Source organism: Diplotaxodon limnothrissa, linkage group LG14, assembly GCF_057381915.1.
Source record: "Diplotaxodon limnothrissa isolate DT_005_m linkage group LG14, D_limnothrissa_male_GT1.1, whole genome shotgun sequence".
NCBI classification, from domain to species: domain Eukaryota; kingdom Metazoa; phylum Chordata; class Actinopteri; order Cichliformes; family Cichlidae; genus Diplotaxodon; species Diplotaxodon limnothrissa.
In genome coordinates this window covers 2,346,861-2,356,913 of record NC_140609.1, presented here as the reverse complement: position 1 = coordinate 2,356,913, position 10,053 = coordinate 2,346,861, and the positions used below count along the sequence as shown (strand labels likewise).

The 10,053-nt window shown below is 44.9% G+C and overlaps 1 protein-coding gene across 1 annotated transcript; it reads left to right on the top strand.

Moving 5' to 3' along the window:
• Positions 1 to 6,906: 6,906 nt before the first annotated feature.
• tmem97 (transmembrane protein 97) lies at positions 6,907 to 9,396 on the top strand. Its single transcript, XM_085370661.1, has 3 exons — positions 6,907 to 7,093; positions 7,169 to 7,313; positions 8,939 to 9,396. The coding sequence occupies exons 1-3, from the start codon at positions 6,980 to 6,982 to the stop codon at positions 9,211 to 9,213; spliced, it is 534 nt and encodes a 177-aa protein (XP_085226787.1). The 5' UTR covers positions 6,907 to 6,979; the 3' UTR covers positions 9,214 to 9,396.
• The last annotated feature ends 657 nt before the right edge of the window (positions 9,397 to 10,053 follow it).

The following is a 10,053-nucleotide window of genomic DNA, read 5'->3' as shown; positions in this document are numbered from 1 at the left end:
ACAGAAGAGATGTGAGAAAGTTGGCTTTCAACGTTTATGTAGCAACAGCTCATGTTTCACAGTATAAAATGGTTTTCTTCGGTACTGCTCCTTTGACTTTACCACTATCTAGAGATCACTTCATAATTTTTCTAAGATAGCTGCAAGATACTTGTAACAAAACAAATTTCTTTCAAGAAAAACTGTTAATTCTGTAACTGGCTCCCAATAACATGATAGGTCTTCAATAAATTGCAAGAATAATTAAAATTGATGAATCGATCAATCCATCATCCAGTTATCCTTGTCAGGGTCTCAGGGGAAGCTGGAGCCTATCCCAGCTGTCTTAGGACGAGAGGTACTTCCTGGACAGGTCGCCAGTCTGTCGCAGGGCTAACACATAGACACAGACGACCATTCAGTCTCACCTACGGGCAATTTAGAGTTAATAATTAACCTAACCCCACTACCTGCATGTCTTTGGACTATATGGAACTGTAAGGGAGGAAGCCGGAGTAAACCTGAAGAATATCCACGCAAACACGGGGAGAACATGCAAACTCCACCCAGAAAGACCCCGACCTGATGGTGGAACTGAACTCAGGACCTTCTTGCTGTGCGGCAACAGTGCTAACCACCGTGGATAGATGGGTGGGTGGCATTTGATGCAGATGTAAATCTGGAATATTGTCCAGATTAAAAAAAAAAGTGTGTTACAATACATTGTTTTAACAAAAGAAGCAATATTAACAGACAGATTTGTCACATGTGCATCCTGATCTTTCACATGGTCTGTCTGGCTGTTTTAGTCCTTGGAAGACAGAAGAAGTAGTGATGAGTCTGGAAACACTTTCTCACTCAGAACAATGTGAAAGTCATGCCATTAGGAGAGCTGGTTCTGGCCCTTCAGCTGAAACCTCTTCAGAAATGGTCTCACCTGAAGGGAAGCCATTCTTAAAGAAGGAAGGGGGACAAAAAGGTGGAGAAGTTACACAAGACGTGGACAGAAAACAGTTGGAACGGCTCATATGGTGTTTAATCAAATTAGAAATATGGTAAATGGTAAATGGCCTGTATTTATATAGCGCTTTACTAGTCCCTAAGGACCCCAAAGCACTTTACATATCCAGTCATCCACCCATTCACACACTGGTGATGGCAAGCTACATTGTAGCCACAGCCACCCTGGGGCGCACTGACAGAGGCGAGGCTGCCGGACACTGGCGCCACCGGGCCCTCTGACCACCACCAGTAGGCAACGGGTGAAGTGTCTTGCCCAAGGACACAACGACCAAGACTGTCCAAGCCGGGGCTCGAACCGGCAACCTTCCGATTACAAGGCGAACGCCCAACTCTTGAGCCACGATCGCCCGAAATATGCACAGAGCAGGTGAGGAGAGGGGTACGACAGTGAGTGTCTACAGCCGTGCGTAAAACATAGTGAAGGGTCTGTCATGGGTTAGCGGTTAGCTTTGACTTTGATAATTGTAGTATTGTGGGATCATCTTGACAGAAAATGAAACAAAAGACATCCAACATCCAAAGAAGAGCATCAGAATGTCCCTCAAGAACCTGGAGAGCCTTTACAAAAAACTTAGCCTAAGAGAGCTCATACTGTGAAATATAAATGCTGACAAACTCTGTGTTTACCTGTGTATTTGCACTTGTTTCAATATATCATTGCATAGTATGTACAGTGTAATGTAGATGAAGGTGTTTATTATTAAGGGGGAAAAATCCTAAATGCCCCCTCCCCCTCCTGTGGTGGTGGTAGTGTGATGGTTGGAGTTGTTTTGCTACCTCAGGACCTGGAAGACTTCCTGTGGTAAATGGAACCATGAATTCTGCCGTCTACCAAAACATCCTGAAGGAGAGTGTCAGCCATCTGTTCAGGACCTCAAGCTGACCTCAATGATCCAAATATACCAGCAAGTCCACCTCTGAATGGCTTAAAAAAACAAAACAAAATTAAGACTTTGGAGTGGCCTCCCCAGTCCTGACCTGAAATCGATTGAGATGCTGTGGCATGACCTTCAAAAGGTGGTTCATGCCTAAAAAGCCTTCAAAATGGCCGAATTACAAAAATTCTGCAAAATGAGGGTTAAAATTCCTCCACAGCGCTGTTGTCATTGACTCATTGTCAATTATTGCAAACGCTTGATTGCAGTTGTTGCTGCTGAGGGTGACCCAACCAGGTAATGAAGCTTATGAAGCAGTAAGTACGCATGCGCCATCCAGCGTGCAGCCTGTTACAGTCGCTCCTGCTTTTTCTCTTAGTTTAGCTCTTTTTTCTTACGTATTCTTTTTTGTTCTGACTTGTATTTTCATCCGTTTATTTTCTTTTACTCAATCATGTGGATTGAGAGAGTTTTTGTTCTTCTGGTGGCCGTGGAACTGTTACTTTTATCAAGGAACGGGACCGCGGCACATCTCCTACACGCACGGACTGTTTACTCCAGAGATCAGCTGATCGCCCTGATGCCGGCCGGCTCGCTGGCCAGGCCCGCAGAAGTACCAGCTGAAATTTGGAGGAAAACACTTCGGGGATGCAGAGGTCAAGGACAGAAGAGAAGAAAAAAGGAGACGGTGAGACAGCGGAGGCTCGAAGCGAGGAGGAGGTTTAAACCGTGTCTGCCGTCTATCGTGATGGGAAATGTGCGATCGTTAGCGAATAAAATCGACGAGCTCTCAGCACTGGTACGGAGTCAGAGGGAATACCGAGAGTGTAGCCTGATGTGTTTCACCGAATCATGGCTGCACCAGGACATTCCCGATGAGAATGCTTCCGTGGAAGGCTTCCACACTGTTCGGGCGGACACGGACAGCATCGCTAGCGGTAAGCGGAAAGGAGGTGGGCTTGCTGTTTTAGTTAACAACCGGTGGTGTAACCCTGCCAACATAACAATCAAAGAAAGGATTTGTTGCCCGGACACTGAACTGTGTGCTGTTGGACTCAGGCCATATTATTTACCCAGGGAATTCTCTCACGTCATCTTGGTGGCTGTTTATGTTCCTCCCTCTGCTAACCCCACAGCTGCATGTGACACTATCCACTCTGCCATAGCTCGGCTACAGACTCAGCACCCGAGTGCCTTTATTGTGATCTCGGGTCACTTCAACCATGTATCACTGGACAATACACCAACATTCAAACAATATGTGGACTGTCCCACCAGGGGAGAGAAAATTTTAGACTTACTGTATGCTAACGTCAAGGATGCATACAGCTCCTCCTCCCTCCCCCCACTTGGTAGGTCAGATCATAACCTGATTCACCTCACCCCCCGCTATGTGCCCATTGTGAGGAGGGAACCTGTGACCACCAGGACTGTCAGGAGGTGGTCAGAGGAGGCCTTAGCAGAACTACAGGGCTGTTTCGAGGTGACCGACTGGGAAACACTCTGTGAGCCTCACGCCGAGGACATCAGTGGGCTTACTGAGTGTATCACAGACTACATAACTTTCTGCACCGACTCCATTGTTCCAGCTCAGACTGTTCATTGTTACCCAAATAACAAGCCGTGGGTGACTAAGGACATCAAAGCCCTCCTCAACAACAAGAAGAGGGCTTTCAGAGGGGGCAACAAAGAGGAGGTGAGGAAGATCCAGGTGTTACTAAAGGACAAGATCAGAGAGGCTAAGGACAATTACAGGAGGAAGCTGGAGTGGAAACTCCAGCAGAACAGCATGAGAGAGGTGTGGAGGGGCATGAAGACCATCACTGGATTCAGGCCAACCAACAGCAGGGGAGCTGAGGGAGGTGAGAATAGAGCCGACGAGTTGAATCTGTTTTTCAATAGATTCGACACCACAGTGTCTGCTCCCACCCCCACAACCTCACCTGCAGTCAGCCTGGAATCCAGAGCCACACCACTGTGCCAGCCTCTCTCTTCACATGGCGCTGTTGCCTCCTGTGAGATTCCTGACACCCCTCCCCCACCCATCACCTTCACTCAATACCAGGTTGAGATGCAAATGAGGAGACTTCACTCAGGCAAGTCTGCTGGACCAGACGGAGTGAGTCCCCTTGTCCTCAAGACCTGTGCCCCCCAGCTGTGTGGAGTCTTTCATAAACTGTTTATGCTGAGTCTGAGTCTGCAGAGGGTCCCGGTGATGTGGAAGACATCATGCCTCGTCCCTGTACCAAAGACGCCACGTCCCAGTGGCCCCCAGGATTACAGGCCCGTGGCATTGACCTCCCACATCATGAAGACCCTGGAAAGGCTCATCCTGGACCAGCTGCGACCCATAGTAAGACCACATCTGGATCCCCTTCAGTTCGCTTATCAGTCTCGTCTCGGAACAGAGGACGCCATCATCTACCTGCTCAATCGTGTCTACACCCATCTGGACCAGCCGGCGAGCACTGTGAGGGTCATGTTTTTTGACTTTTCTAGTGCTTTCAACACCATCAGGCCGACCCTCCTGGGTGATAAGTTAGCAGCGATGCAGGTGGATGCTTCTCTGGTGTCCTGGATTGTTGATTACCTGACAGGAAGGGATGATCTGATATCCTCGTGTTGGTGTGGTTCCCAGACCATCATGAAAATTTTGTTCCAGGTTCAACATTGCAAGTGACCAATCACATTGTTGTGACGTTATTCTTTTGCGCGCCAAGCCATTCGTGCATTTATGAAATTCCAATGTTGCAAGGACAATATCAATTCTGCTTGCTGTTTATTAAAGGGTTACGGTTAGGGTCAGGGTCCGTTGATCGGTGGACAGAGGCGGTTTCACGCAGCTTTAGTACAGTTTTTTGTTTTACACCGTTTTTTCCCGAAGTCGCAAAAGTGTGACGTCACAACATTCTGATTGGTCACTTGCAATGTTGATCCTGGAACAACATTTAGTATGATGATCTGGGAACAACACCAACACGAGGATATCAGATCAACCGACAGGAAGACCACAATATGTACGTCTCCCACAGTGTGTGTCTGACAAGGTGATCAGCAACACAGGGGCACCACAGGGGACTGTCCTCTCCCCCTTCCTCTTCACCCTCTACACCACAGACTTCAGCCACTGCACAGAGACCTGCCATCTTCAGAAGTTTTCTGATGACTCTGCGGTGGTTGGATGCATCAACAGGGATGATGAGACAGAGTACCGGGCTGTGGTCGACTCCTTTATCACGTGGTGTGAGCAGAATCATCTGCAGCTCAACGTGGCAAAGACCAAGGAACTGATCGTGGACTTCAGGAAGACCAGGAAACACTTGACCCCTGTTTCAATCCAGGGGGTCAGTGTTGACATTGTGGAGGACTATAAATACCTTGGAGTACACATTGACAATAAACTGGACTGGGCTAAAAACACCACAGCACTTTACAGGAAGGGCCAGAGTCGTCTCTATTTTTTGAGGCGACTGAGGTCCTTCAGCATCTGCCAGAAAATGCTGAGGATTTTCTATGAGTCTGTTGTGGCCAGTGCGATCCTCTATGCTGTTGCATGCTGGGGGAGCAGGCTGAGGGTCGCAGATGCCAACAGACTTAATAAACTAATCCGTAAGGCCAGCAATGTTGTGGGGATGGAGCTGAACTCCCTCAAGGTGGTGTCGGAGAGGCGGATGCTGTCCAAGATAAAGACAATGTTGGATAACACCTCCCACCCACTCCATGACATGTTGGTCAGTCACAGGAGCTCGTTCAGTGAGAGACTGAGATTACCGAAAAGCACCACTGAACGACACAGGAAATCATTCCTGCCTGTGGCCATCTCCCTGTACAACGCATCCACTTAACACACTGTTTGCTGCTACAACTACACATGTTTCTTTTCCAACTATTTATTTATGAGTGACTTATGTATGTATGTATGTATATATATGTATATATTGTACTATTCATAGTTAGTGTATTGTCTGTCTTGTCTTAATGTTGGTTTATGTTGGTTTATAATGGAGCACTGTAATAATTTCCCCCAGGGATCAATAAAGTATTCTGATTCTGATTATCTGTCATCACACATCTGCTTCCCAGCTGTTGCAGCTAATCTAAGCATTAAATCACTTCCACTTTCCCACACTGTCAAGCTGATTGTGACATCACTGGTCAGCCTTCATTCCCTGCACTTCAAAGCTCACTGCGCATCTGTCATTCTCCCCATCACCAGCTCTCACATGTCACTCAGGCTCCATTCAAGCCTCCATCTTCATCTCCACCACCAGCCTCTAGACTCCGGGGTGTCCTGCCCTGGTCCTAATTCGCATGGCCACTGGGATTCTGTTCTGCTGTGATGGGCTATCGGAGATTAACCACCAAATACCACAAACACACAGTTTTCATTCTAAGATGAGCTTTACCGCCAAGTATTGTCATATAGGAAAGGGGTTTTCTTCTGCACGTGGAAACTGGACGATTTGTCTCCAGATGTTTTTCACAGGAGGTTTTAGCTGGAAAACGGATCAAGAAAGCAGGATTACTAACAAGGTATAGGTAAGGCAGATAGAGAGGTTTAAATGGTTAATTATTCATCTGATTTCACATTGATCCGTGTGTTTGATTTAAGTGGACTCAGTTACTGAATTTTCTGACAGCTCTTCTGGCAGTTCTTCCACTGACTGAATAAAGTAGGTCTTAAGTATATTTGCAGTCATAAGTCAGAGACTGCACTCCGTTTATATTTAAATTTTTGTCTCATCTTTCCTTTGCTCGGATTCTGCTTTCTGAGTCTAAAATCTCTCCAAATAACAGAGCTATTACCACCAGCACAAAATTATCCTACATACTGGATCTTTTCTTAATGCTGTAATGAAAACTGTAAAATACTACTACTACTACTAATAATAATAATAATAATTCCTACATTCACGAGGAGCTCGTAAAGCGGCATGCGCATTCTCCACTGTGGGACGAATGGTGCGTTCAGGAACGCCCTCATGTCATTCTCGCTAGCCAATGGGATCCAGCCTGGGAACAGGCGTTTCAACGTTGCACTGCTTCCACAGCGGACTTGGACCCCGTTTCTGCCGTTATGTGCACTGAGTAAGTCAGAGATCATGTCTCTCCGTGTGTTAGAACTAATCTTCTTCTTCTACTTCGCCACTCATATTCCGATCACATTATTTATTGACTTACAAGCTCTGCTGCCTGAACACGTGTACCCCCAACCGGTGAGTTACTTTAAATAAACACACACACGCACGCACATTTCCAGCTACAACTTAATGCACACTTTTCCCCTCCAGCTGAAGGACCTTCTGAAATGGTACGCAGCCGACTTCAAAGACCCCATGGTGCTGGACCCCCCGGAGTGGTTCAAGTCCTTTGTTTTCTGCGAGGCTTTGCTTCAAACACCGTTTTTCCCCATTGCAGCGTACGCTTTTCTGAAAGGTCAGTTAACACGAAAAGTGGCTGGTTGAGCCAAACTTTACTAAAATCATCATAATAAATCAAAGCTACTCACCCACCCAGCCAACCGCGCACTTTCTCAGGTCAGCTGCTCTCCTAGTAGTGATGGGTCGTTCGCGAACGAAATGGCTCTTAGAGCCGACTCCTTGAAGTGAACGACGGGAGGTTTTTTTTTCTTTCTTTCTCTCACCCTCTCTCTCGCACTTTTTTTTCTGCTTCACTCCACAGCGAGCCTTGTGCTTTACGCTGAGCAGAGGGGGGAGGGGCGGTAGTTACTCAGTAGCACAGGAACAGAGCGGGAGGGAGAGAGAGAGAGAGCAGGGACAACAACGTCACATTAGAAAGGTATAGTAATCATCTACAACTATTTTCAGTTGCAGATGATAAAGGATTCAGAAAGTTTATTCATGCAGGTCCATATGACAGAGAATATGCATCTTCTTTTTGTTTTCATATTTTAATTTATATTTAATTGTGTTGTGGTTTGCAGTGTTTTGTGTTGTTTCATTTTAAATTTGTTTAAAAAGAAAAAGCTGAACATTTAAATAGTTAAAAGTTGAAATGTGAATAGTTGATTTTTGTATTATATGATTTATTTATTACATTTTATGTGGAGTGAATAAATAAAAGTATATTTACAGTGGCCCCTACAGACAAAGCACGTACAAACTCCAAAACACGTAAAAACACGTACAAACTCCAAAACACGAAAAAATTCCAAAACACGTAAAAACTCAGAAGCACATAAAAACTCAAAACACGTACAAAAGACAACAGAAGTGCTCCAGGATGCTGGGCGCAGTGTTGAGCTTTTGTTACCTACTGGCTACACAAGCCAGCAAGTACCAACGACCGGATTTGGTGTGTGGTAGTAACAGGTAAATGAACTTTTTTTTTAATTATTTGAATATATATACGAGTGCCTGTGTATAAATACACAAACAATACACACATGCTTTCAGTTGTGTAATTTAAGTGATCTAGTAGCTCTGCTTTGGAAGTTCAGTTCATGCTAGAAATGTGTTTTGGAGTTTGTACGTGGTTTGTCTCTAGGGGCCACCGCATATATTTATATATAAACATATAAATAAAACCACTTTTTTTTACGTTAGTAATTCCTTTTGTGCATAATTTTATATTATTGTTAATAATAAATTAATTAAAGCAACAAAACAACCCGAAGATCCGGCCGGAGCCGAAAGAGCCGGCTCTTTTTAGTGAGCCGAACCGAAAGAGCCGGATCTCTAAAAAGAGCCGGAAATCCCATCACTATCTCCTAGTAGGACAGAGACGCTGGTCAAAGGCGACCTCTGTCGGCCTTTATGTTGCCTTACCATCAGACATCTACTGCCTCAAGTGTTTGTAACCAAACTGCAGCTCAGCCAGGGGCGTTTCCAGGAAATGACCAAGAACCAGTGAGGGTGGAGAAAATGTCACCCGGGCCACCACCACACTGTATTATACACACAAATAATAAAGATGAAGGGAATTGAATTTTCTGTGCTTGTTGGAAACAAACAAAACGTCTGCATTGCCTTGGATGATTCACAGACTTGGCGTCACAGGTTTTCTGTGTCTTACGTCCTTTCTCCCAATCGCTCAAACAGGTGGTTGTAAGTGGATCCGGATTCCTGCCATTGTGTATTCCACACACGTGGCCACCACATTGATCCCAATCCTCGCCCACATCCTCTTCTATCAGTTCCCTCTGAAACCCAATCCTGGTCCTCAGACTGTCCAGGAGCGCTGGTTGCTAGTCTCCATATATGCACCATACCTGTTGGTGCCTGTGCTGCTCCTCCTCACCATGCTGATGTCCTCGACATACAACGCCTCCTCTAAGCCTGGGAACGTGTCAGCTAAGGCCAAGAAGAAGAACTGAAGTGCCACAAGACAATATTATCTAATTTACTGTGATTTTAAGAGATCTTTTTCTACATTTGTGAATGTATGAACATGTATGTGTAAGTCTGTGTGAGTCACACCGTTTATCAGGAAGAAGCTGCCGTCGTGAACCATCCAGAACTGTCACTTTTAATGTTGACCTTTCAATAAAATCCATATTATTGTGATTTTTGTTCTGATGTTTCTCTTTGGGTTTAGACATACCCCTATCTAAATGATCTAGCTTCTCTGTTTCAGGAGGCTTAAGCCCATCCTTTGTACTATATCTCTGCCTTATACAGGAACATAAACCATTTTGGGGTTTTTTTGTTTTGTTTTTTTGGTGGGGGTGGGGTGAGGGGTGCTTATTAAACCTCATCTTCTTATTGGTGCTGTCAGAGAGGCTAGTGTAAGATACAGGTACATGTGAAACTTCCAGTCAGGATGTTTGTTTTTGAACACTTAATAATTAGACAACAGATCATCTTCACTGGGAGTCTAATTGACATTTCTCATTTTAAAGGACTCAAAGTAGAAGATGAGCCTGCAGTAATACTGCAGTAATGATATTATATACAGATATAATGATGTAGAAATTAAATAGAAAGGCAGACTTTGTTTACTGTTGTGACTTTTAGCTATTTAAACATCCTTAATGAGAAATCTATACATGTCACCTTTCTTCAAGCCAAACACTCAGGAGTGGTGCGTCACATGTAGATAAAGGGATAAGCTGTATTTGTTCGTGGAAATGCTTTGTCATGAAAGAGTTTAAACAAACTCTTGTTTTATCTCTTATATTGATTTTCTTACAGTTGTTTTAAGTCGATTAAAAATG

Bases quoted from the DNA above. Each gene is read 5' to 3' on its own strand.
- tmem97 (XM_085370661.1), top strand. From the start codon at position 6,980: ATGTCTCTCCGTGTGTTAGAACTAATCTTCTTCTTCTACTTCGCCACT. The intron at 7,094-7,168 runs GTGAGTTACTTT...TTTCCCCTCCAG, and splicing joins AACACGTGTACCCCCAACCG to CTGAAGGACCTTCTGAAATG. The intron at 7,314-8,938 runs GTCAGTTAACAC...TCGCTCAAACAG, and splicing joins AGCGTACGCTTTTCTGAAAG to GTGGTTGTAAGTGGATCCGG.